Genomic DNA, 25,871 nt, shown 5'->3' with positions numbered 1-25,871 from the left:
CATTACCTAATTGTCCGACCCTCCCGCCCACCCAAACGCGTTGCGCGTCAGACTAACAGTGAGCTTTGCCGCTTGTGTGCATCCAAGCACGGAAAAGGAGGATAGGCTGTGCGTGTTGGTTGGCATCGTGGCGGCGAACTGCGTTTAAGCTCTAAATCGATTCCTTCACGAGCGAAGAGAAAAAATTGAAAGAATAGATGACCCGCTCACATCGTCAGACAGGTAGGCACCGAAGCCTACACCACCACCACCAGCCTCCTCCTCCGCCGTGCATGCGACTACTTCGCGAAACGGCGGAACGGTCGCAAGTGGCTGTGATAGGAGCGTAAAGCCATGAGACAGAGGGCAAGAGGCTCGAGCGCTTTCCCTCCAGCCAGGCAAACGGAGTAATGGGGGCTGGTGCTGGATGTGGGCAGAAGCCGGAGGATGACGGCGTGGTCTCGGCCATGGCAGTGGCAGGGCATACATCCGGTAGCAGCGGGGTTTCTTGCCGCGCATCCTTGTTTTTTTCCTGAGTGGCAGACTCTCTGCGCCCCTCCTCCTCCTCCTCCCCCTTCACTTCTCATTCGCCGCTCGCGCTATTGTGAATGCTCGTCAACGGTGTGCCCACCGGCAAAAGGGTCACGAGCAGCAGCACGACTGCCGTCCCTTCTGGCGCCCGTCTCCGTTTACTGCTTCCCCTCATCTTCCTTTTGTTTGCCTCTGTTCGCGTTACATCGAGCACCACATCCGGTTCACATTTCATCGTCTCAGCCTGCATGGGGGTGCACACATACAGACGGACGAGACGGACAAGCATCGACCGCCTTGGGGGACAATAAAGAGCACAAGCCGCCTGCCGGGATGGACCTCGACTTTTCGAACCGTGGCCTTTCCGTGTTCGATGCTGCGAAGGTGCGATCAGCACTGGTGGATGCCTCCGCGGCGGCGCCACAGACCGTCCTCTCGGCGACCTCGACAGATGGAGGTGACTCCGGTGGGGCAGCGCTGCCGCCGCCCTCCCCGCTTCCCGCCATTCGCTTCTTGAACCTGTCCTTCAACTCCCTTCACCTCTTTACCGGTGGGGAGACCTTGAAAGGGCTCACGGTGCTGGATCTGTCTCATAACGCGCTGGCGCAGCTTTACGGCCAGAGCATGCCACCCACTCTGGTGCGACTCAGCATCGCGCACAATCGCTTGGCACAGGTGTGCAACTTGGCCCAGTACACGCCGCGGCTGCAGGTGCTGGAAGCCGGGCACAACCAACTGAGCGCCTCAGCTCTGCGTGATCTTCCCGCGTCGCTGACGCATCTCAGCGTGGAGAACAACACGATTGGGTCGCTAAGGCCACTCGGTACCCTGCTGCGCCTTACACACCTGAATGTGGCACAGAACCAGCTAGTGAGCACAGACACCCTTGGCGCCTTGCGGCCGCTTGTGTCGCTGCGCCACCTCGACGTCCGCGGCAACCCCATGTGTGCGACAGGCAAGAGGAGCAACGAGGGCGAGGGTGACGGTGTCACCGAGCTGCTGCGCGACATATTACCGCGTCTGTCACACTTCAATGGGGCTTCTCTTTCCCAGGCACCAGAGAACCGCAGGTGGAAGATGTCGCACCGGCAGCAGCAGCAACAACAAACTGCAAACCTCAGCACAGGGAAGTGCCGCCGCATTTTGCATGATGCGCGTAGTGGCAGTGGTGCGCGGCAGCGCAGCGCGCGCGAGAACGGCAGTGGCGGCAGCGGCAGCTCCCTGTTGCCATCTTCCCAGCGACCACAGCACAAGCCGCAGGAGCACAGTTTAGAAGTCCGCCTCATGCAGGCGAAAGTGAGTGAGCTACGGCGCCTCCTCTTAGCGGCGCAGGATGCAGAGGGAAAGGCCCGTCAAGATCGAGCGCTGCTCGTAGAGAACGTGCAGAGCACCGCAAAGGTGATTGACCAGCAAGAGGAGGAGCTGCGAAGACTTCAGCGTGAGGTGGAGAGCTTGCGAGACGCGGATCAGAAACTGCGGTTGTCGGTAGCGGCTGCGGAGGAGTCGTTCGAGCAGGTGCACGCGTCTCTTCTGGCGACGAAGGCCAAGCTGTCTGCCTCCGTCACAAAGTAGATGCACATGTCCCGAGCTGCGCAGGGGTGGGGGGACGTAGAGGACGTCTCACCTTGTTTGTGCACTGTTCTTTCAGAAGGAGCGGTCGGCGCAGGTGCTGCCGACCGTGCTTCGCTGCATAAATGTGTATAGGTGCTGAACCGCATAGAGGCTGCTGCGCTGGTGCAGCTGAGAAGCAGGAAAAGGAAGAGCTTTGTAGAGCTGATTCAATGAGGGGCCTTGCCCTGCTTCATCTAACTGGGAGCAAAGGGCACGCCCCTGCTGCCTTGTGCATGGGGTGTCTCCATCTTACTCCACCTCTCCTTGTGCTCAATCTCACTCGCACATCCACTTCTGTGCTCGATGACCATATCCTTCGCTCCACTTCGTTTTGTTTCACTTCGCGAACGCGCTTGTCACAGCGGTCGATCGCTGTCTCGCACTCTCGATCTGGCCTTTTCAATATGAATGGAGCTGAGAGCTCAGGAAAAAACTCGACGCCGTCCACTTGAAAGTAACTGGGTCAGTGCATTGCTTACCTTGCTGACCTCTCTTTCTGTATACGTTTATGTATGCTGTCTCTCTCTCTCTCTCGCTCCTCCACTTTGCTTCTCGTTTCTCGCGTTCACATGGGCTGCGCGACATCGTCCGTCGACGTATTCGCCTGTTTCATGCTTGTGCGCATAGGTGTGTCTCAGCTCTGCATCATTGCTCACGGGGTGCGGCATCGCCTTCTTCCCTCTCCCTCGCTCTGCAAGTTCAGAGAAGGCAAAGGGAAATCATGGGCTTGCAAATCGTTGAGCGGCTGGGCGGGTCCGCCCGGTGTATAACGTTGTTTACCTTTTCGATCCACTTCCTGCATTCCCTCTTCAGCGTCGTGAACCTCCTGTCTTGGGTGCGCACGCCAGAGTCGAAGCTCACGCAGAGCATAGCGACTGCATACCTCGCAATGACGATCGTCTGCTGCCTCTTTTACTTCCTGGGGGCCTCCGTCTTCTACATGTGGGCGTGGCGCTTCCCAGAGCCGGAGGAGGTGGCCAAGCGGCGCTGCCTGTACGGTATCGCCATCCATCTCCTGTTTTGCGATTTGCCTCTCTTCGTCATCGAAACGCACATTGTGTGGCGGAGGCGCTTCCCCGCGGTGACCATGGGCATCAGCTACGTCATCACTTGTATCTCTTTCACCTACTCGGTGCTGCGCGTGTGGTTCTTCATCGTGACGCGCCTCATCAAGTTTAGCTTGCCGACCGCGGGGCCAATAGGCTCCAGCTATCCCTCTCGAGCCATCATGGCGACACGGCGCGATGTGAACACGTTGGACTACACAGGTGATGGTGCCGCTGGCGGCGGCGGCGTGCTGTCACACTCCCCTGCGGTAGACAATGCCATTTTCGCGAACCGCAGCGCTGGCCTCTACAGCGATGGCCTCTACAGCGATGGCCGGACAGGTGCGGCTGGGCTGTACCACACACCTAGCGCGCATGGCCCTATCAGTGACCTGAACTACGACCCCTTGAACCCCTACTACGCGCCGTCATTAGACGACTTGAGCACCTCTCAGGGACCGAGGCAAAACGGGTATCGCCGCAGTGTGGCAGCCAGCCTCTACAGCTCCCGCTCTAGCACCCTGCCGCTTCGTATCTGAGCAAGACGCTTCAGACCCGTCTGTGAGGCAATCGTGAAGGGAGTGAATGGGGTGCAACGATGGGCTGCGCCTTCCGGAAGGAGGAGGGGAGAGCCTCGCTGTGGACGAAGCCTATGGCGTTTCACGTCTTGAGGGCACAGCGTGGTGCAATCGAGGGGAGGCATTCGTCCTTACCTTTAGTCTGTCGACCCTTCCCCATCACCTCTCCTTTTCCTGTTCAGCTTCTGCCGCCTCTCGGCGCTTCCGAGAGACGCGCCTCCTCGCGCGCCTCTCTCCGTCTTGTGTTGCTGTCGTGCTGCAATGGTCAGCTGCTCACGGTCGCTTCTGATAATGCCTTTCTCTTTCTTCATTTTCGTTGTTGCTGTAGTTCCGCTCGCCCCCCTTTGCGCTGCCTCCTTTGCTTTGCTCTTCCCCCCTTCCCTCCCCCCCCTTCCCCCGCGCGCACTTCCCCCGCCTAGATTAGATGTTTTCGGTCAAAAAAATGCCCAGAGACATGACGCAAGCGAGCCAAAACGAAAAAAAAGACATACGAAAAAAGGGGGTGCGAAACGAGCCACACCCTGTCACGTAGTTGCGCTGGGATTCTCCGAGTTGGCTGTTGCTAACCTATTCTATACCACCTGCTCCTCCTTGTCACTCTGTGTAGGGAGGACGTGCGATCGACGAGGCATAAATGCACAGCAATTGTATTACCTCCTCTGGCACCATCCATGTCCCTCCACCTGCCGCTCGCCCATCGGAATCACTGTCCCACACCTCTTCATGCATCTTGACTGTCATTATTTTTTTTTCGATTTGCTCCCCTCCCTCTCTTTACCTCCCGTGAAACGATTGCCAAACGCATCGTCTCCTGCACCACCACCACCTCTCCCCCTCCGCACATAAACGCACACACGTGCGCCTACTCGCTTGTTGCCGCGATCCACACACACACACACGCCCCCTCTCCCTCGTCACCCGCACTACTCCTTCACTTCTATTTCTTCTACCTCGCTGTAGTGCCTTACAGTCTGAGATGGCTAGCATCAAGTGTGGCTCCCGCCGCAAGGCCCGCCGTGCGCACTTCCAGGCCCCCAGCCATGTGCGCCGTGTGCTCATGAGCGCCCCGCTCTCCAAGGAGCTACGCGCCAAATACAACGTGCGTGCCATGCCTGTGCGCAAGGACGACGAGGTCATCGTAAAGCGTGGTACTTTCAAGGGCCGCGAGGGCAAGGTGACAGCGTGCTACCGCCTCAAGTGGGTCATCCACATCGATAAGGTTAACCGCGAGAAGGCGAACGGCTCCACCGTGCCCGTCGGCATCCACCCCTCCAACATCGAGATCACGAAGCTGAAGCTGACGCACCACCGCAAGTCCATCCTGGAGCGCAAGGATCGCTCGTCGAAGACCGACAAGGGCAAGGGCAAGATCAGCGCCGCGGACAAGGCCATGCAGCAGATGGACTAAAGCCGCCACCCAAACACATTGGAGATCCAATGAAGCGCAGACGTCTTGCAATCTGTGTGTGTCTGTGTGGGCGGAGGGGGCCATCTCTGATCTGCGGATCTCCATCGACCGTACGCTGTTTTGTTCGCCTTCTCTCACTTTTAAATTCTTTGTTGTTTTCTTCGTTTCAATTCAGCAATCACTGGCGAAAGAAAGGCACGAGCACACCCGCACTGCCCCCCCTTTCCCATCCCCCCTCACCACGGGGGGGGCTCCAAATCTCAAGGGCCCCTTCTCGGACTTCTCCAACGCTTTACTACCATGATTGCGCAGCTTTGTGTGTGGATGCGTGCGTGAACAGGGCAGGCGCAGCATACATGTGCGATGGAGGAGAGGGGAGGTTGTGGTTGTGTCGCTCTTCGCTGCCCCACCCCTCTCTCCCCTCCTTCCTCACTGCACAGTGTGTCGCACAGGTGCGGTGAGGGAGATGAGAAGATACCAGGAAAGATGGTCAAGGGCGGTGTGACCTTTCACGTGCGTGCGTGTAGGGCACTTGTCGATCCCGAAGCGGCTCCGTGTGTCACCTCTCCTAGTGCTTTTTCGTGACTCTCATCTCCATCAGGTCCCTCTCTTCAACCTCCCTCGCTCTCTTTCCTGCTAATCTCCATACTACCCTAGTTGCTTTGTTTGCTGCCCGCTACATCTGCGCACCTGCTTGCTCCCGACCCTGAATCTTTCCACGCGATTGACTACCAGATAGAAGCCCCCCTCTCCTCTCCCTTCGGTCTGGGCACGGCTCCTCTATGCACGGCCGCCGAGCCCGCTGCTGTTGAGGTGGCCTTGAATACAAAAATTCGGCACGAGCACGCACACGTGCGAGGGCCTAGATGCATTTAGGCCTGCTAACTATTCTTGTTGATAGAGAACGCACACCTGACGTCCGCCCCCTCCGGGTCCTCGCTTTCCTCCCAGCTCGACTTCTGCCTCTGTTTCGCTCACCCCAGTAGCGCGGCCCGCATTGGTGCCCTCTCCCCCCTCTCTCTCGGTGCCATCAGTGCTACTTTCAGCACTCGCTCACCCCCAGCTCTCCTCTCTACTCCGCCTATACATCGCTATCGATGCTACCATTCACGTGTAGGGCCCTCACCCCGCTGGATTTAAAGTCGTCCCATGTGTGCTGCCGCCATCAGCGGAAGATTCGTGAGTAGCAATGTCGAGCGTGGCAGAGAGCAGGCATCTTTGCACCCCAATGATCACCCGGCTGGATGGTGCGAGCGCGCGCAAGATCGCTGCAGGGCAAGTAATTACGGACCTTACAAGCGTTGTGAAAGAGCTACTGGAGAACGCGCTGGATGCCAAGGCCGCGACGGTGACCATTCGACTCATCAACTACGGTCTCGACGCGATTGTTGTGGAGGATGATGGCACAGGAATCTCTTTGGGTGGGTTAGTAGACACCGTGAAGAACGAGCTGCTGGATGGTGCGACAACACCTCTGCTGTCAAGCCGTGCCACGACGAAGCGGCGGCGAGACGATCTCGATGACTGCGCGCATGCGCTTTCGGAGAGGGAAGGCGACGACGGCCACACCAACGAAGCCAGGAGCGCGTGTGTGGCAGTTGAGGAGGACAGCAGCGCTGATCCGTCCCTTGGTTTCCGTGGGGAGGCGCTCCACTCTTTGGCCAGCGTGAGCGACGTAACAGTCGAGACGCGGAGCGTCGACACTGGTCTCTTGACAGTGCGTCTCTCGTATGATGCTGCATCGCACACGTCTCGCCTGGAGGCACTTCGACTGCGCGACATGTGCGGCACCACTGTGACTGCGCGGCACCTATTCAGGCACCTCCCTGTTCGGCATCGCGAGTACGTGAAGAACTGCCGCAAGCAACTCAGCAAGGCAGCCGGCACGATGAAGCAGTACGCTGTGTCGCACCCGCACATACGTCTCCTCATGCAGCACCAGGAAACCCCAACCGCTGCGGTTGTCACCCTGGTTTCGCTAACCGGCTCTGGCGACGCAACGCGCAGCGCGACAGAGGCGTACGGAGGCCTCTGCATTTCGCACATGCAGCACGTCAATTGGGCCTTGTCGTTTGGCTCCTGCAGCGGGCTCGTGTCAAAGGTAAATGGCGGCGGGCGACTAAGCAGCGACCATCAGGTGTTCTCCCTTGATGGGCGCCTCGTAGACTTACCGCGTTTGGGTAAGGCACTCAACGACGCCTTCACCCAGTGTCTCCCGAACGCCTCGCAGCGGCTTAATGTCGCCTTCTTCCTCCAGCTCAAGACGAGCCCCTCGCTTCAGTACGACGTAAACCTTGCCCCCAACAAGCGCAAGGTGTTGTTCGCACAAGAGGAGCGGCTGGCGGGCGAGTTGTACCAGTGCGCGCTGCTTGCGTTCGGCTCGGCCTCGCAGGACCTCGAGCTGGATCGTGGCCAACGCGGCGCGCAGTTGCGCGCCGCTGATGCGCGTGCCACGAAAATGACGAAGCTGATCCGCACACCTGTTTCAGCCACGTCGTTTACGCAGTTCACGTTCAAACGGTCTAAGGCGGAGGAAGCGCACACGAGCGGCGGTGGGGTCTCCGCTGGCGGAGTGGGCACCGAAGGAAGGGAAAGGTACTTGGAGGTCATGGACGACTCTTCCTCTGCCACGATCAGCTTTCCAAAGCTCGGCAGCTTCCTCTATGGTGATGGCGCAGGCGGTGACAACGGCTCTGGCATGGACAAAGACAGCGAGAGGACCGAATCCACGCCACGCTTGCTGCCCTCCTCGTTATCCAGCAGCGTCGATGTCGAGGGAGACGACGAGGCCAGTAACGAAAGCGGCCTCAGCGCTCTCGCAGGCACGAGAGAGGACAGCAACCCTCCTGCACTGAATTCAACCGCAGAGGCAAATGGCCGTGAGGACGTTTTTGGCGGTCACAGTTCGACCGATAGCGCGGAGGGCGCACGCTCCGACTCTGTGGCGGTCGAGGTGGTGCGGCTCTCTGACGAAGGCAGTCAGCAGCGTGGCGGGGGTAGCTGCTATTACTGCCTGTGCCCAGCTCTCAGCGAGCTCGTGCATGAGCCCTTTGACGGTTCAGCCGACGCAGCAGCGTTGACTACGCTGGCGGGAAGGTGCAAGCGGCCTTCCTCTCGCACCCTCGGCGCCCAGACGGAGGATGACCTGAGCCACTACTTCAGCAAGAACTCTTTCAAGGAGCTGCGGGTGATCGGGCAGTTCAACCATGGCTTCATCATCGCAGTGCTACCGAACGGCGACATGTTCGTTGTGGACCAGCACGCATCCGACGAGAAGTACAACTATGAACGACTCATCCGCGCCTACGAGGCAGCGCCGCAGCCGTTGGTGCAGCCGGTGTCCGTGGCCATGAGTGCTCACGAGGTAGACCTTGCCGTAGAGCACAAGGTGGCCCTCCAACATCACGGCTTCAGGGTGGATCGGGGAGGCGACGACACGAAGCTGCTGGTGTATTCGCTGCCGGTTTTGCCGTACGACATGGTGAGTGCGTCGGATGTGACGGAGCTGGTGCAGCAACTTGTGCAGTACGGCAGCATCACGAAACCGCTGCGTGCGGTGTGGCACTCCATGGCTACCAAGGCATGCCGCAGCAGCATCATGATCGGCACGCCGCTTACCATAAAACGCATGAAACTCATCCTCGAGCGACTAAGCGAGCTGCATCAGCCATGGAACTGCCCACATGGCCGGCCAACGCTTCGGCTGCTCTGCAACATAGCAGATCTTCCGAGAGGTGGTGCACCGCTTCGATAAGCGCGACGCGCAGCTGGGAATCTATACTGAAGTTCCACGAGAGCGCACATACACACAATGAAATGCGGTATCGCATAACGTTTCTGCATGCACTGGCGTGTCCAGTGCCTCAAATCGCAAATGGAAACATCGAGAAGGCCCGTTGAATGAGCGCGGTGGCTCTGCTCCTTTGCCTTTGTGCCCCTCTCTATCTCTGCTACCTCTTTCCGGATGAGCAGGCGAGGCTTCACGTGGGTGGTTGGGGGGGAGGGAGGGAACATCATGGCTGTGCCGAAGCTGAATGGGGGAGTGGCTCGTAACGGTGGAAAGAATCCTATGCAGCTCCGCTCCCTCCATACGTCTTGCTTCGCCTGCGCGGTCTTCCCGCCCCGCGCACCTGTCCGCTTCACACCATGTGCCGCTACACCCCAAGGATGAGAGGATCGAGCTCCTTTGGCTACCGACTTGCGGTGGCCAACCTCCACTCTCCTCTGCAGCCTCCCTCCCTCCCTCCCCTCCTCCTCCTCCTCTCTCTTGCTCTCTGCGCGTCGCTCCTCGTGCTGACGGGTGTATGCCCGCAGAAAACGGCGACGAGGCTAATGCCAACGGCAGGAAGGAGGCACACACACACACACACCTTCAAGGCCAACGTGGGCGGCTGCGTTCTATGAGTGGGCGGACGTGGAAGGTAGAGCAAGAAGAGACAGGCGGGGGAACGAAATAGACTCCGCTACAGGGGCCCGCCTCGTATCAAATAGACCGGCACACACATACGGACACGCACACATATTTACGTAAAGATTCGCGCGCAGCAGGATATAGATAGAGACAGACAGAAGCAACGCTCTCATTGTCGCTGTCGAGGCCTTGCAGCTTGGGAGGTTGAGTTCGGCTGCGCTATACATTTTTTCTGCGCTCTTCCCTCCTCTTCCCCCATCGCAAGCCGTATTTGTGTGCAAACGTTTCTTTTTTCGCTACGGCAGAAGCAGAGGGAGTCGAAACGACCTCAACGATAAGTTTTGCGGTCACCTAAGGTCCTCTCGCGACCAGCGGAACTCGGCCCCTTTACTGGTGAGGGCCCTTCTCTGCTGACCCCTTTGCTAGAGTCAGTGCTGCTGAGGGCGAAATGCACCGCAGCGCGTCGCAGCCAAGGTGCGTCGCTGGAGACGCCGCTAGCTGCTGCTCAGATCTCCGCGAGATGAACGAGGCAAAGGTGGCCAACATCCTTTCCTATCTTGACAGTGCTGCTGCGACGCACTGCGAGGAGCAAAACATGCGCGACTGCACGCTTGTGACCAGCTTCTCCAGCGTTGTGCCACTGACGTCGTCAGCTCTGCAGCATGTCACGGCCAGCTCGCCGTCATCGTCGTCTATCGCCGTGTCGCTGCACGATGCCCACGCGCATCACCGCGCATCACCGCGTCGATCAGCGTCTCCGCCGTCGACTCATGTACCGACGGCGTCAGCGGTTTGGATTACCGGCGGCGGTGCTGAGTCTGCCCAGAACACGTACCTCGGCATCAAAAAGCGTATCGAAGGCATGCAGTTCGAGAACGAGCAACTGCGCCGCGACAATGCAGAGCTTCGCAGCCGCCTTCAGCAGTGGCGTGACGAGGAGGCGCGCCGGAAGGAGGAAATGCGCGAGGCCGTGCAAGGGGAGGTGGACGAGCTGCGCAGGTCGCACGCTCAGGACCGAAAGCGCGCCAAGGCGGACGTCGAGAGGCTGCAAAAGGCAAAGGAGGAGCTGACGCATCAAGTTGACGCACTTACGGAGCGGCTGCGCGAAGAGGCGGCGAAACGCGTCGAAGATACGCGGCGGCTGGAAGCGACAAACGCGGCTGCCCTGTCATCTTTGCGCGCCAAGTGGGCTGCGCAGGAGAGGGCAAGCCGCGAGAAATGGCGCCTGGCGGAGGCGAAGCGCATCAAGGAATCGACGCTACAGTCCCTCGAGCCGGATATTGTGCTGCTGCTGAATCGGCACAAGGCCGAGAAGGCGCGGCTGCGCGAAGAGTACGAAAATGAATTGCGCCAACGCGACGAGGTCATTGCTGCTAAAGACGCCTCCGTAGAGGAGTTGAAGTCGAAGCTACGGCGAGAGGCAGAGGAGCTGCTCAGCCGCGAGCAGGACGCTGTTCGAGAGCGCCTCCGCGACGAAAGCGAGCGCATTCATCGACAGCTCGAGGAGGAGCGCCGTCTCGAGCAGCGAAGACGCGAAGAGCTAGAGCACCACTTCGAAGACCAGAAGCGCACGTTGCAGCGAGAGATCGAGCGGCTGGGGAAAGAGTTGCTGCGCCTGCAGAGCGCGCAGACAACGGAGCAAGCCGCCTTCCACGAGGCGGTGACCAATGAGGTGGGACGGATTACTGGCGAGGTGAACGAGCGTATGACTAGTCTAAAGGAGAAGCTGATGCGCGAGTTTTCGGAGCGCGAGAAGGACACACAAGAGGCAAACCAGCGCTACTTGCACGCAAAGGAGGCGGAAATGCGCAAGAAGTGCGAGCTGGAGCGCGATGCGGCGGTGACCAAAGTAGTGCAGCGGCTCGAGGAAGAACACCTGCGCGCCTTAGAGTCTGCACGGGGTAGTGATGGGATGTTGCGGGAGCGCTATGTGCAGGTTACACGTGAGAAGGAGCGATTGCAAGTGGAGCTGGGCCTCGTCCAGGAACAGCTAAGCACCGCCCTAGAAGCGAACCGCAGCAAGGCCGAGGAGCTGCAGCGGATTCAAGAGATGGCAAGCCTTTCAGAGCAGCATATAAGCGCCATCGAGGACAAGGTGCGCTCCGAGTACACAAAGCGTATGAGCATCCTGGATCATGAATGGCAAAAGAAGCTTCACGAGTTCGAAACCCGGCACGTGAAGGAGGTGTGGGAGCTGCAGCAGCGCGAGGACGCCGCGAAGCGCGATGTGGATCGTTTGAAGTCCGAGTTCGAGATGGAGAAGAAGACGTTAGAGCAGCGCCACCACGTAGAGCTGAGCCAGATCAATGAGCGTGTCCTCGTGGCCATCACAAAGAAGGAAAGCACGATCCGCCATCAGGCAGAGCAGCTGCTGAGCTTACAGGAGGCCGTAAGCGTACGGGATCAAGAACTGCAGCGGCACCGTCAGCTGCTGCTCTGATGCATAAGCTCCTCAGATGGCTTCGAATCCTCCTTCAGGCATCGGGCCGCGATAAACTCTATGGTCGAAGTTGATGCAGAGCTCGTCCGACAGAATGGGTACCGCGCTCTTGATTTCCACGGTGCAACGATGGGACACGAACGCTTGATGCGCGCGGGTCCCTGGCTCTTTAGAACCATGCTTCAGCTACACTATCAAGGAAAAAACACACACACAAGGTCCACACGCGTGTCGGCCAACGCCACTTCCTTAGCCTACGTCTGCTTCCTTGCGCATGTGGGGCTCGAAAGAGAGGCGGGCCCCCCCAGCACTGGCCTCCGATGCACCTGTTTGCACGCGCTACGCTGCGGATGAATAGGTGCGAGGTAACTGCGCTCTCTTTGCAAGGCGACAGCTTCTTGGCGCTCGCTTCTTGCAGCATCGAGCCACCCTGGCGGCCAGTGTGGAGTGAGGGTTGAAGGGGGCGGGGCCTACGCCTCAGTGCGCGGCATCTCAGGGGTGCAGTGCACCGCTCTGTGCGAGGAAGTCCAGCAGCCCTCCCTCCCCTTGCCGATGCCGAGCCGCTCTGTGCTGGTGACAGGGGCGAAGCACACCCACGGCGTAGGGGAGGTCACGGCAGTGCATCGCCCCCGATGCCGCTGGCCAGGCCGTGGGTGGTGCTGCGTCAGAGTGAGCTGCGAGGCGTGGGGTGGGCAGAGCGCGAGGCAGGGGGGCCGCTCTTGGGTGGGCCGAGCTGGCGCCTCGCTGTAACGCGTGTCCACGGCTGCTTCGCACCTCGAGGCGATGTGTGTGTGTGTGCGTGCGTGCTTGTGGGGGCGGGGAGGGGGTAGGCTTTGCGGCCGGCCGAGCCGAGCGGTGCTGAGCTCGTGGGCTCTGCCGCTCAGAGGGAGGGGAAAACCTCTTTTGGGGAACTTTTAAAGGCAAAAGCGCGTTCTGTTCGCACGAGCAGAGAGGCAACAGCGTCTTGACGGAGCCTCTCCTGCGCTCGAATCCTCTACCCCATCGCTTAGCGCACGAGCCTCTCTTTCTCTGTCTCTTACTCGTAGGATCCCTCTCCTCCATATTTTCCCTTTGCCTCTTAGCTGGGGACCGCTTATGTGAAGAGCACTTCGGGCTTAGTGCCACCACAGCAGGTGCCGAGGCGCGGCAGGCATCGACAGGCGTGCCTAATGATGAGCTTCAAGTGGCACAGCCGATGCCCCTGCTCTCGGCCCCATCAACTCTGGCCCAGCTGCAGCGACAGGCGGAGGCCACCATACTGGAGAGGGAGCACGTCTTCCGGATGCATGACCTCCTCACTGCTGAGCTGCGGCGGCGTAACGTCCCGCCCAAGGCGGCTCAGGAGGACTTTCGCCCTTTCTTTGAGCAGGCCAACCGCACAAAGATGGCACTGGATGACCACCATCACGTGCAGGGCGCGCTGCATACAATGGCGCCGATGATGGAGGCCGCACCTGCCGTGGCAGAATGCCTGCGCAATGTCGATGCCACCACATCCGCTCGAGGGATGGAATACGTAGACGCGATGGAGTCAGCCGTTAGTGCTTTGCTGGCGCAAGTGCCAGAGGACACGGTAATGTTGCAGAAGGTGGAGGCGTTGCGGTGCCGTTTTGAGACGCTCTCAGGCACTGCGGGGCACTTCGCATGAGCGAGTCAGAGGCAGAGGCAGAGGAGTTGGACGTTTGAGCATGCCACGTCCCTCCGTCGCTGCACCTCAGCTGTTCGCGTCACCCTCGCCTTCTCTCAGTCCTCTGCATACACTCGCTTTCTCAGCTAGGTTTCTGTTCGCGTGTTGGTCTGCCGCCCTGGGCCGTCAGGTTCTTTGCGCTGGATGGATGAGTGTGGGGTTCGTGGAGGAGGCAGCGCGTGTAGGTCTGGGCAGAGGAGTGTGTATGTATATGGGGGGTAGGGAAGACTCCTCGCGTGGAAGCATTGCCTGCAAAAGTTGCGTACGTGTAGAGAGAGCCGCTCTTCTCAGGGTAAACGGTCTTCTTCCTCTGCCGACCTGCTTCTTTCGCCTTACGAGCCCATCCGCCACTCGTCTTGTTGCCCTCAAGAGCGCCTCTCTGCCGCTGCCGCTGATCGCGCCGCGGAGAGGCACTTGCTGGAGAGAAGCTACCCAAGGGGACATGAAAAGGGGCGCCAGCGAAACCGCGGCGTCTGCACTAAAATCGACGCGCCTCCTTCTGCTTCCCCCTCGTACGCTTGCTGGGGGCGGGAGGGGGGCCGATGCGCGGACTTCTTGTGCGCCGGTGAACCTGATCCCACCTCAAATACACGCACACATACCAACGCGAAGGCGGCAGGCGGGTGCATGCGCGAGGAAGCCACCATACCCCACTTCCTCCTGTGCCAAAGCCTCTTGCTCGAAGGCACCTGGGTGGTGACCGCACGCACATGCGCGTGCCGCTGACGCAGTCCTTCGCCCACACGACACGCTTCTTACACCCATGCGCTCATCACCTCTCTGCCTTACGGTCTCTCCCCTTTCCCCCTTCTTAACCCCCCTTCACCTTTCGCCGTTTTCTTTGCGTTCCGTGCCCTCTTTTTCTCCCTCTCCGCTGCGTCGCTGTTGTGCGTGTCTGTATACTGGGGAGCGGGGGGCACGTGATGTCGAAGCCGGAAAAAGGGGGAAAGAAAACGAGCGCATCCTCCGCCTCACCCTGAAGGTCGCCCACGTGCTTATCTGAAGGGCTGCCGCCGACGTGCATGTACGCGTGCGCGTGCCGCAAGGGTCGACACACAGAGGTGGAGCGGAGGAGCAGAGCTGGCTGCGCCTCAGCTTCTCAGCAGCATACTGGTTGCGTGCATTGCTCTACGCACCGGATATTACTTGTGCGAGGATTTTGAAGGAAAAAACGCCTGAGGGGGCACCAAAGGGCCAGCAGCGGTTAGCGGTGGTAGCATCGGCACGGACGTCGAAGACTGTTCCCGGAAGACGCACAGCGCATCGGCCCTCCCATCCGCATTGAAATGGCTCCGGTGGACGTGGAAAAGGTCAACTCGGTGTTCCGCCTATTCGCGGTGGACGCGGTCGACGCGCACGCTGGCGATGCGGCGGCTCACGCTGAAGTGCACGAATCATACATCCCTGTCTGCTTCTTGGCTGCGGCGGCACGGGAGGTGGGTTACTACCCGACCCCATCAGCCATTCATCAGTTCACTGAGACGGTGCCTGGCACCGCGTCCGGCGCGGTGACATTCGCAGCCTTTCTGGAGTTCTGCGAAGGTGTGGCGCACACGAGCCACCCCGGGCGTTCGGCTATCTACAAGATGATTGACGAATTAGACCCGCGTGGGAGTGGGCTGATCAGCCGTCATGAGCTCTTCCTCGTCTTGGCGAGCGGCTCCGTCAACATCACTGAAAGCGAAATCGACGCCGCAATGGCGCTGCTGGATCCGGCAAACCGCGGATACATCTCGCTCAACGACCTGGCGGCCGTACTCATCGACTCAAGCGAGTGCCAGTGGCCGGCTTCTCGGTCGAGAGCGCAGGTGGGGCGTCAGCAGCAGCATGAGTCATCCGTCGCTCATGCCATGGCCTCTGAGAAACAGCAACGCTGTGACAAAGAGCGTCGCTTTCACTCAAGGCAGACGGCCGCGCAGCCGGAAGATCGAAAACGGTATCCAAAGCTGCGGCGAGGCTTCCTAAAGAAACGGGGGTACAAAACTCTGCCTTCACCGCCGCCTGCGATGACCGCAGTAGAGTGGGTGCCCGCACAGACTCAGGAGCAGCGCTGGAGCTCCGCTACCGTCTGCGCGTGCGGTAGCTCCTGCAGGCGCACAGAGTGCTACTCGGCCAGTGAAAGAGTTTATCTGCCTCACGGGAGCCTGTACAGCAGGCAAGAGACGTTTGAGCGGACTCAAACGGCCATGACGGTAGACGTGGATGTGCAGCCGTCGGCGCACCAGCACACGCCGACGGTGAGGCGCAGGAGGTTTGCCAACAGCTCCTCGCCTGCCGCCTCGAGCCTCACGGTACAGACACCGCTTCGGCCTCTCTGTTCTGCTGCCTCCGCAGCCGCCGCCGAAGAAGCACCATCCCATGAGAAGGTGGAGAAGAATGGTGAGCGGCACCCTCACCACAGCAACCGCGCCGACGCGGACAGCAGCGCACGCCACGTCAGGTCCCCAGAGCGTGAGTTAGAGCAGCTGGGGAACTACAGGGGCCTTGGCCGCGGGGCATGTGACGACCGCTCATCCGCGAACGAGGCGGCGCCGGCGATGACTTTCATCAAGCCCTCGAGGAAGGACAGCGGATCGAGGTGCTGCATTATGTTGTAGGGAGCCTTCTTGCCACTGATGTCTTTTTGCTTTCCTCCTCACGTAGATTCTGTTCGTTGCTCTGTGAGCAGAGAGGATCCTGAAAGGCGCACGCAAGCGCTGGCAGACCAGGCCCGCACACGTGCGGCTTCTTTTTTTTGTGGTGGTAGTGGTGATTCGCTCTTGGGACGTGCGCATCGCGAGATGGCAGCGGGGAGGGAAAGCCAGACTCCTTCGGGGGCGAGTGCAGTGACACTCATGTGTATGGGATGTTCGTATGCATGTGGGCACTGGCGTATTCTGGGTTGCGATCCTGTGCAGTATCATCGTCCTCCCTACAGCACTCTCCCTCCGCAATTGCTGCAAGGTGTTGCACAGCCGTCTTTTTTTTTCTTGCTCTTACAGATTCTTCGCGGCCCCCTCCCCCTCTAAGTTCGGCACTTACACACTTACACACACACATGCCCTCACAGCCTTTCGGCCTCCCTACTCTCTCTCTTTGGGGCGCCTCTCGCGTGTTCGCGCGCGCACAAAAGGTGCATCTGAAGGTGCGAATGGGAGGTGGATGATCATAGCCTCTCACTACCTTCCGCGCCTCGCCGTAGTTGTGCCGTCGAGTCGTCCCCTTCCACTTTCTGCGCTCTCGCTTTTCTTTCTCCCTTCTCGTGTCGTTTCTGTTGGTATCCGTTAGGATCGACTGTAGTGCTGCGTAGATGTGTACGTTCGTGACAAGCCCCTCAATGCTTCGCCGCAACCTGCAGTGCCTCTCGCGTCCCTGAGAAGCAAGGAGCGCTGCGCGCGCCTATCTCCATAAGCGCAGACGCAGTTTTGTGTCTCGTGAGGCACAGTATTCCCTTCGAAATGGTGGGCGAGTGACTGTGATGCGGAGAATCCCCACCCACGCCCTGCGAGTCATGGCTCAGCCCCTCCTTCGTAGGGCGGTGACTTCTGTGCTTTCGCTGTGCTGGGAGCTTCTCCGTGCTTCAGGTTGCCACACCATCCAGTATGCGCCCCCTCACCACCACCACTTCCGCGCCGTGATCTCCGTGAACTTATCATCTCCCCTCCCCTCCCCTCTTTCTGGCGCACTCTCTTAAAGGGTGCCCCGGCATGAACGCAAACCTGCACACGTACACCTGCACTCCCGTCATGTAAATCAGCAGCATTCACTGAGGAAGCACTCGATAGAATATAAACATACATCCAAAGCGATTTTTTGTCGGGCGCAGAGAAGCAGAAACGCGCACATAAGTACGGGCGCGGGTGTGCGGTGGCTGCGAATTTCATAGCTGTGTGCTCGTCTTTTCATCTCCCCCACTCTGCCGTCCCTTCCCCTTCCCTTCGGCATCCACGCGCACACTTCTTTCCACAGCCTCCCTCACCCCATCCCTCCCCTCTCCCTCTACCCGCGCCTCTTTTTCTTTTTTTTTGCGTATCTCTGCATTCGAGAGGTGACTTTTCGTCGTCGCTTCTGATTCCTCTGCTCTCGGCTCTCTAAGCCGGCTTCTTCCCCCTCACGCACCTTTGCTTGCCGCACCTCATCGGCCCTCTTCGCTCACCCGCCGTTGTGTACACGTGTGTCGGGTGTGGGAGAGCGCACGACGTCTTTTGGTTAAGAGGGTGCGTTTGCTTGTTGGCCTTTTCGGCACTCGCTCTCTCTCTCTCCTCTCCCCCTCCCCACACGCTCGCACACACATTTAGGACGTGAGCGTGCAGACACCCGCATCGCGTGGCACACAAAACAGCGCACAGCAGCACAGATGCGGAGCATATTCGCGAAAGAGAACTTCCTCGACTTGGCCCACCAGGCGGTCGGTGCGGTTCGCCGGATTGTGGGCAGCCCCGAATCGTGGGGCGTACGCGACACACTTTCGCCCTCTTCTCAAGTCCTCATGAAAGCCTGTAAGACAAACACGGCAGTGGACGCGGCCACCTTGGAGGTGTGGGTGAGTGACCTCGTGCGCGAGCTGGAGCCGCAGTCCGCGCCGAGCGCGGCTGCCGCGGAAACGGCAGGGGAGGGGGCTGAAGTCACCTCGAGCAGCGGCAAGGATGAGGCATTGAGGCCACTGAGCGAGTCAGCGCTCATCGAGAGCCTTGAGTTGGCACGGGCACTTGTGTACTCCTGCAACGGAGAGGAGGCTGCAAAGGTATACTCGAAAAGGAATCTGGTAGCCTCCCTTGTGCAGCTCCACGGCAATGCTACGCTGTCACAGAAGCTGCGCGACTGCTGCGCCAACGTCCTTGTCGCTGTGTGCTCGTCACAGCAGTCCCTGCTGCGCGACTTCACGTTCGTTTTCACAGCCCGCCTGCGCAGCCCCCCGCAGGACCGCAACGGCCGCATCCTTCAGATCCTCCTCGCATCGCTCTTGGTGGAAGTATTTCATCAGCTGCAGCTTCTCCGCTACGGTCGGCTCAAGACAGATCTGGACGCAGAGACAGTAGCTCAATGCACGTCGCTGATTGACTGTCTGTTCGAGACGGCCTACTCACTCATGCTTCAGGGCGAGGCTGCTGGATCTCCCTCCGGCACCTCGTCGCGGACAGCGTCGGGCGAGGCTGAGGAGAGCGTCGGCCCGAGGTTGCCATCTCCCTCACCAGCGCCACATGAAGAGACCTCGGTAGCGGCAGCTGGTGTGAACACCGACGATGGAAGCATTGGCGAGAGGACAGGCTCTCCCACGACGACTGTCACCGCCTCGGTCGGCAGCGGTGACGCCGCTGTGGGCCCGCCTGTCAGCACCATCTCGGACGTGGCAGCTAGCGGTTGGAGTCTCAACCTCACCACTTCTGTGGTCTTCCTGGCGGTTGTCGCTGGCGTGTATCGTGCACGGCCGGCCCTCAAGACATATCTGGTGCGCCACTTTGGCGCTGAGTACGCACATCTGTGGGTCAAGGTAGCCTCGGAGCTCTCGGAGATGCACACGAGCCTGCTGCTGCAGCTGCCGTCTCGCTCGTCCGTTTCCGCCATGCTGGAGCCGGTGGAGTACTGGCGGGGTGAGATGCTCGAGGGCCTGGTGGAGCTATGTACGGCGGACAGCTTCACGATCCAGCGAGCGATGGTCATGGCGTCTATTGCTGGAAGTGGCAGTAGTATGGCTAGCAGTGGCACGAGGGCACACCAGCAAGGCATGATGCCGCTCACCAGGGCCGGCGCCCGCTCAGCAGCACTGGTGACGACATCTCCCTCTAGAGGCGCCGCCGCCGCCGCTGCTGCTGCTCTCGACGACGCGGGGCTGAGCCCCATCAAGGCTAGCCGCTATCAGTTCGTGCCGATCCCGGCGGACTGGGAAACGTACCTGTCGCGGAGCTCCTCAGCCGTGTGGCGCCTTGCCTCCGCCCTTTTTCCGTGCACCGTCACCTCGGAGGGGGTCGGCATTCTCAAGGCGGTTCTGCTGCTACTGAATACACGCCACGCCTCGGCGGAGGCTCTGTACCGTAGCACCATCTCCACGCTGACATTGCTGTGCTCTGCAAACCCACGCAACGCCGTGCGGCTGTCTGAGCACCACTTTCTGCGCACCATCATGGCCCTGGTCAACTGCAACCAGCCGAGCGTCTTTCCAGCTTCCCAGGCGGTGACGCTGCACTTCCGTCGCGGTGAGCCAAGCACCTCCGATTCGACGGCCTCGCCGACGCAGACACTCACCCTCACCCCGGCGAATACCCTGAACGTGAATACAACCCAGCTGACCTTCTGCCTCCTCAACACCCTCACCTCCACAACGTTTTCCAAGGCGACGGCGGAGATGTTGATGCAGGGCATCAAGGATATGTGCTCGATGCCATCGTCGCAGACAGATGTCGATATCATCGAAAACTTTCTCTACGGCCTCGGCCGGGCCTTTATTCCGCACCCATTGCTCTTCTTCCCTGGCGGTGGCTACGTGAGCTGGCGGCTGAAGCACATGTTTCCGCGCGGCAGCGGCTACACCTTCACCGCGTGGGTCTACCCGACGTGTGTATGGACTGGCGGCAGCTGTCTCTACTCCTTCATGGACCCGAACGATACGCGGGTGTGCCTGCTGGTCGTCGCTGAAGGACGGCAGTGCTCACTGGCGGTACGGGTGAACAAGGCGGGTGGCGAGCCGACTGAGCTGGTCTTGGCCAATGGCACCTTTGCCGCGTCCACCTGGACGCACGTGGTGGTGAATCATGGAGTCGCCCTGAACGTGTACATCGACGGCCAGCGTCTCGAGGTGGTGCATGATGTGCCGTACCCCAAGGAAAAGCACTCCATCATGTTCAACATTGGCGGGGCCGCGCAGCTTCCGGGTTTCGTAGGGTTCGTCTCGGGCATGAACATCTCCGCAACGCTATCTGAGAAGGAGATTGCTAAGCTTCACGCCGCTGGGCCTGCTTTCTACGACCCTTCACGGGACTGCGCCTCGTTTCTTAGGCCCTTCTTCGAGGACAGGTCCACTGTAAAGTCCGATCCGCAGACGCCGTCTGTCTCGTCGTCGCTGCAGCAGAATGACATGATCGCGAAGAGGTCGGCAGAGTTCCGGTGGGACCGCATCGAACTGTACGTGCCCACCGATGTTGAGGAGCTGATGGCGCCGAGCAAGGTGGCGGAGTGGGTGCTTAATGTGCTCAGGGGCCGGCGGTCCGCTTCTGTCCAGAGCACGTCAACCTTCATGAACGTTGCTAAGCTGAGCCTCAGTCTCCTGTCGACATCCATGCAGCTCGCAACGCGGGAGCAGCTGACGCAGCTGATGCGCAAGAACTACCTGGAGCGGCTGCGCACCGAAGTGCTTTCGTGGAAGACGACATTTCCTGAGTTTGCGTCGCTGATGCTGCAGTCCGTGTCGCCGCGCGGCGGGGGCAAGCTGCTGCATAGCCATGCGTGCACACAGAGCGTCTTCGACATCCTCCTCAGCTGCGTACTTCGGGCAAGCGCCCACGGCAGCGGCGGCGCGAGCGGTGTTCCTCACCACCTACTGAGCGTCAGCAGGGAGCTCATCGAGCCGAGCGATGAGAGCGCCGCGGCGTCAGCGGTGTCGTCGCCGCGCAGCGATGGAGCGCAAGAGGCGAATGCGACAAATATTATCCTGCGCGAGCTCAGCGACTACCTCCTTGTGAAAGAAAACAAGGAGATGTTCCAGGAGGACTCGGCGCGGTTTCAGCGCATTCTGGACGTATCCCTCCACCTCCCTAAGGAGTGCATCAAGTCCGTCGTCATTCTCATTGAGAAGCTGTGCCGCAGTGAGGCGGAGCTGCGCCGAGTGCTCCTCTTCCTTTTCACGCCAAGCTCCGTCAGTCCGACGGCGGACACGGCGAAGGTGTGGGTGCTGCGAATGCTCTTCGACGTTGCCAGGGAGGAAGTCGCTATGTGCGAGATGATACAGGAGTGCTTCAAGGGCCGCGGGGTCGCGCTCATGCTACTGCTCGTCAACGGCGAGAACCACTCTAGTGAGGCGATACGCGTGTTGGCGCTTGGCTTGCTCTCGCTGCTGATGCCGCTAAAGAGCTGCGCGAAGCTCTTCAAGAAAAGTGACGGCTTTGACATCCTCTCGCTGACGCTCACGGATCCGCGCAGCGACATCCCTCTCGGTATTCGCACCTTCGACGCCCTCTTCCAGGTCGCCTTCGACGAGTTCCGGCGCCACCGGGAGAAGAAACCGGAGGCGGACAGCATCGCCATGCGACTGATGGCCACCGCGCATATTCTTCACCGCCAAAAGCAGCGCGACCCGAGCTCAGCAGCCGCCTCTGGCAGCGGAGGTGGGCCATCGGCCAGCGCGGCCGTAGCCGAACTACTGCTGCAGGGCCGCGCGCAGCGGCGCATTGCAGAATATCTTGGTCACACCCCCTCCATCATGGTGAACCAGCTTGGCACGCGCCGCGGCTACAGCTTCGAGCATACGCATGACTACGGTAGGGTCAGCGAGGATTTCGGTGAGCTTGTACTCCTGCACAAGGGAAGTCGCTACCACAACCTGCAGCTTCCACTGGCGCTGAAGACGGTTCTGTGTGCGCTTGACTACCTCATTCGAGTGCTGATACACCGGCTGTCCTCGACGCTGCCAATGTTCGCCTACGCCTCTGCCCTGACGGTGTCGGCCACGACCGGCAGCAACGCTGCTGGCTCCTCAACAGACCAGTTGGCTACGTCGAACGAGTATCCCGCGTTACCGACGCAGAATCAAGAGAGCGTGCTGGCGAGCACAAACGCGCGAGGTGCGCAGATGGACGACGAACGCGTGGTGATCGAGGTCCTCAACTACCTGGAGAAGCTGATCGAGTGGCCAAAGCACGCGCTGAAGGTCATGGACATACCGTGGCTAGGTGGCTTGTGGGAAGCTGCCCACGTCTTCTTCGAGCGGCCGGCAGACCTGAGTGGCATGACAGGGGCAGTGACGCCGGTGCAGCCCTCGGAACAAGAAACGATGGCGGCCGTGCCTGTCGTGGTAGGGCCAGACCGCCCACTCTCTCTGGAAGCGCTGCAGCCAAGCGATGCGGCCATTCGGCGCCTGCACCAAGACCACAGTGAGTTCGTGTCTGAGGTTACTCAGCGCTGCCGCGCGATTATCCGGAAGATGGTCATCCTCGACATCTCCATGAATGAGCGGGCACAAATCCGATCAATCCGAGACGGCGAGCATCCGCCGCGCCTGGTGCGGATCGTCCTCGAGGAGGTGGCACGGTACTTCTCTGTCCAGAAGAACGGTGAGCTGCTCGAGAACGCCAGCAACGTCATCAGGAACTTAAACTCGCTCTTCAAGGACGTGCACGCTGCCTTGCATCCGTTCCCCCCAACGCTCGGCGTGGCCATTGTCGTCGCCATTACGAACATCTCCGTGTCCAGCAGCATGCGAGTGCGACGCCGAATGAAGAACAGCAGCAACCTTCTGACCATCCGCGACAACATCGCCTTCTACGTCTTGCGCGAGTCTCGCAGGTTTCTAAGACTGCGCAAGCGCTCGCTAAACCAGCTCATTCACATGAACGCCGGCAATGCGAACTCGATGACGGTTTTGCTCCTCCACCTCTCAAACAGCATCAAGGAGAACAACGTCAACGAGGTTGAGGTTCTCGTAACACTGATCCGGCAGCTGGCGGGTGCAGACTCGGCTCGGCTGCGGGAGCTGCACGCGCTCCTAGGAAGCAGCGAAGAAGCGCGCATCTTAGAGGAGCTGCTGGGCAGCAACTCGGGAGCTCGCTCCACCGTAAGAAGCCCGTTACTGCGAAGCGGGTGCGCCTCACAACCCACGCTGTCGGACCACTGCATGAGTGATGTGCTCATGGATGTAGACCTCAGCAGCGGCGGTGCGGAGCGGGCTGCCTGGAGCTCCAGCTACGGTGCTGGCTCGAACGTGATGGGGGAGGAGGCGGAGGAGCTGAGTTCCGGCGCGTACACGGTACAGGTGCTGGAATGGTGCAAGAACCATAAGGAGGGGTGGGCTGCCATTCAGCGAAACGTGCGCGCCGCGGTAGCGAATATGGGGCTGGAGAAGAACGACAGGGCACAGCAACAGCAAATTAGCGGCGCCTGCGGATCTCCAAAGGCGGCCGCCGGGGCGCTCGTGGGGCCGAGCGATCGGAGCAAGCGCGAGCTTCAGCAGCTGCGAGAAGAGTTTCAGGCAGATGTCGCAAAGACCAAGGCCAGCACCAGGTGAGCTGCCCTCAGGACGAGACCGCAGGAGGCGTCTGACGTGGGCTTCTGCGGGCTGAGCCTCCGACGCGAGAAAGGCGATGGGGAGGGGGGTACGGAAGCCTCGCGCATCGCTCCTTGGAAGCCTTCCCGTTTTGCTAGTTGGCTGGGAGCCTTGCTGAGCCCAACCTCCTCTTTCTCCACACACACACACACACACGGTTTGTCGCTTCTCTATCCCTGTCTCAATCGCGCGGGTATTGTGACTGCAGTGGCTCAGCAGCAGTCTCGGAGGGAGGGAGGGGCGGCTAACCTTCGCTCCGCCTTTTGGTGGCTAATATTGGCTGCCTCATCAGAGCATCGTTCTGTGCTGTGCCGCAGACATCCATGTGGCACTTCCTATCTGCACCTCCCCTGCAGATATAATACGATGGCGGCTGAGAGTGCGCGCGAGAAGATGCACCTTGTCATCTTTCCCTCTCTCTTTATATATATATGCATATCTCTGTGTGTGTACGTGTGTGCCATGCGTGTCCTTTTCTCTCTGCTGCGGAGTAAGCTTGCGTCTTTCTCCTTTTTATACCCTTTCCCACAAAGGTGTCACTTTCTTTCCGTGTGTGTGTGTCTGTGTGTGCATGAATGTGCGTGTTGCTGTGTTCGAGATAGGTTCGCTCTGCCTCTCTCCCTCTGCACATCATTGTTGAAGATGTAACGAACGAGCAAAAAAGAAAAAAAACAGGAAACGTAAACCGCGCACTTCCACAGGTGCCCCTCAACTCACCTGAGAGCTGTCCACCCTCTCGGGATGCGCCTCGCTTGTCCCCCATCGCGCAGGTAGGCACGCGCCCCGCTCTCACCTACCCGCCCCCCCCTCCCGGAAGAGGCTGTCGCTGTATGGCGGCAGGTGCGGAGGCATACGGTGTTTCGTTTGCCGCATCGGCTTTTTTTTCGCCTTCGGCCCCCCTCTTCTTCGCTCTCTCACACCTCGCCTGTCTTGACTTTCCACTATCCCTCATCTCCGCGCCTGTTGCGGGCGTTCGTACATTCATGGAACGCCTGCGTTCGTTCTCGCCGCAACGCCCCAGACTCACGTCTCCGGCTCCTTCCCGCATCACCAACGCCACCAGCTCCCCTTCCAAAAGCCTGGCGAAAGTGTGCCCGCACCCCTTTTTTATTTTAGGCATCAAGGAAGGAAAGGGTGGAAGGAGGGCGCTGCGCCCGCTGGGCTTGTGAATTGCACTCAGCACTCCCATTTCCTACACCTTCTTGTCCCGCAGCAACCGCAGCGGCTGCTGATCTTTCCTTGCGACGGGCACACGGCGCACGGAACAGCTACCAGGCGCACACACATCTCTCTCCCCGGTGCGTGAAGCAGAAACGACGAAAGAGGACACCGAGAGAGGATAAGAGGGCGTCTTCGCGTGTCGCTCCTTCGCTTGTGCGTGTGCGTGTGTGTATGTGTGGTTTTTTTATTCCGTTAGCGTTGCGCTCTTAAGTGCCTGTTTTTTTTTAGAATCTCCTCAACCCACCCTCTCTGCCCCCCCTCACGTATACGCCGGTGGCTCACGCCAGTGTGCTTGCGCTGCTGGTGCTTGTCTGCCAAAGTGCCTTTGATCTGCGCTCGCACCTCTCTCTCCCTGTCCTTCTCTCAGTCTTTAGACGCTCTCTCCTTTCCGACCGTTACACTGAGCTTCTGATGGCTGCCGGCTTGGTGTGCTTGTACCAGTGATCGCACATTCGTGGGCATTGTCGCACCGTCGTCTCACCCCTGCACCTCACCGGTGCGCGCACACAAACACGGCGTCTTTCGTTGCTGTGGCGCTGGAGACATTAGATATCCAAGCTTTCTTCTTCCCATTGTTCTCCGCGTGGAGTCGTCGTTGGTGGCCGCTGGCGCCTGTGTTCGTGCGAGCGCACGCTTTCTTGCAGGTTTGCCTGCTTGTGTCCTTTGTGTGTGTGTTTATGAGTGTCTCTGATCGTCTCGTACTTCCATTGGCTCCTCTTTCTTGTCTC

At 59.8% G+C, this 25,871-nt stretch overlaps 7 protein-coding genes across 7 annotated transcripts; all 7 read left to right on the top strand.

The window, feature by feature from the left end:
- Positions 1 to 426: 426 nt before the first annotated feature.
- On the top strand, positions 427 to 2,082 carry LSCM1_00921 (uncharacterized protein; the record flags this gene model as incomplete). The annotated part of the gene is made up of 1 exon (XM_067318548.1): positions 427 to 2,082. One exon carries the CDS (start codon positions 427 to 429, stop codon positions 2,080 to 2,082), a length of 1,656 nt encoding a protein of 551 aa, XP_067174653.1.
- A 760-nt stretch (positions 2,083 to 2,842) lies between these two features.
- LSCM1_00920 (uncharacterized protein) lies at positions 2,843 to 3,706 on the top strand (the record flags this gene model as incomplete). Its single annotated transcript, XM_067318547.1, has 1 exon — positions 2,843 to 3,706. The coding sequence occupies one exon, from the start codon at positions 2,843 to 2,845 to the stop codon at positions 3,704 to 3,706; it is 864 nt and encodes a 287-aa protein (XP_067174652.1).
- Positions 3,707 to 4,721: 1,015 nt separating this feature from the next.
- LSCM1_00919 (uncharacterized protein) lies at positions 4,722 to 5,153 on the top strand (the record flags this gene model as incomplete). The annotated part of the gene is made up of 1 exon (XM_067318546.1): positions 4,722 to 5,153. The coding sequence occupies one exon, from the start codon at positions 4,722 to 4,724 to the stop codon at positions 5,151 to 5,153; it is 432 nt and encodes a 143-aa protein (XP_067174651.1).
- A 1,189-nt stretch (positions 5,154 to 6,342) lies between these two features.
- LSCM1_00918 (uncharacterized protein) lies at positions 6,343 to 8,907 on the top strand (the record flags this gene model as incomplete). Its single annotated transcript, XM_067318545.1, has 1 exon — positions 6,343 to 8,907. One exon carries the CDS (start codon positions 6,343 to 6,345, stop codon positions 8,905 to 8,907), a length of 2,565 nt encoding a protein of 854 aa, XP_067174650.1.
- Positions 8,908 to 10,012: 1,105 nt separating this feature from the next.
- Positions 10,013 to 12,004, top strand: LSCM1_00917 (uncharacterized protein; the record flags this gene model as incomplete). The annotated part of the gene is made up of 1 exon (XM_067318544.1): positions 10,013 to 12,004. The coding sequence occupies one exon, from the start codon at positions 10,013 to 10,015 to the stop codon at positions 12,002 to 12,004; it is 1,992 nt and encodes a 663-aa protein (XP_067174649.1).
- Positions 12,005 to 14,977: 2,973 nt separating this feature from the next.
- LSCM1_00916 (uncharacterized protein) lies at positions 14,978 to 16,288 on the top strand (the record flags this gene model as incomplete). Its single annotated transcript, XM_067318543.1, has 1 exon — positions 14,978 to 16,288. One exon carries the CDS (start codon positions 14,978 to 14,980, stop codon positions 16,286 to 16,288), a length of 1,311 nt encoding a protein of 436 aa, XP_067174648.1.
- Positions 16,289 to 18,027: 1,739 nt separating this feature from the next.
- LSCM1_00915 (uncharacterized protein) lies at positions 18,028 to 23,883 on the top strand (the record flags this gene model as incomplete). The annotated part of the gene is made up of 1 exon (XM_067318542.1): positions 18,028 to 23,883. The coding sequence occupies one exon, from the start codon at positions 18,028 to 18,030 to the stop codon at positions 23,881 to 23,883; it is 5,856 nt and encodes a 1,951-aa protein (XP_067174647.1).
- Between the last annotated feature and the right edge of the window lie 1,988 nt (positions 23,884 to 25,871).

The sequence above is a fragment of the Leishmania martiniquensis genome, chromosome 35, assembly GCF_017916325.1.
Source record: "Leishmania martiniquensis isolate LSCM1 chromosome 35, whole genome shotgun sequence".
Lineage (NCBI taxonomy): Eukaryota > Euglenozoa > Kinetoplastea > Trypanosomatida > Trypanosomatidae > Leishmania > Leishmania martiniquensis.
This window is presented reverse-complemented; position numbering and strand designations above follow the sequence as displayed.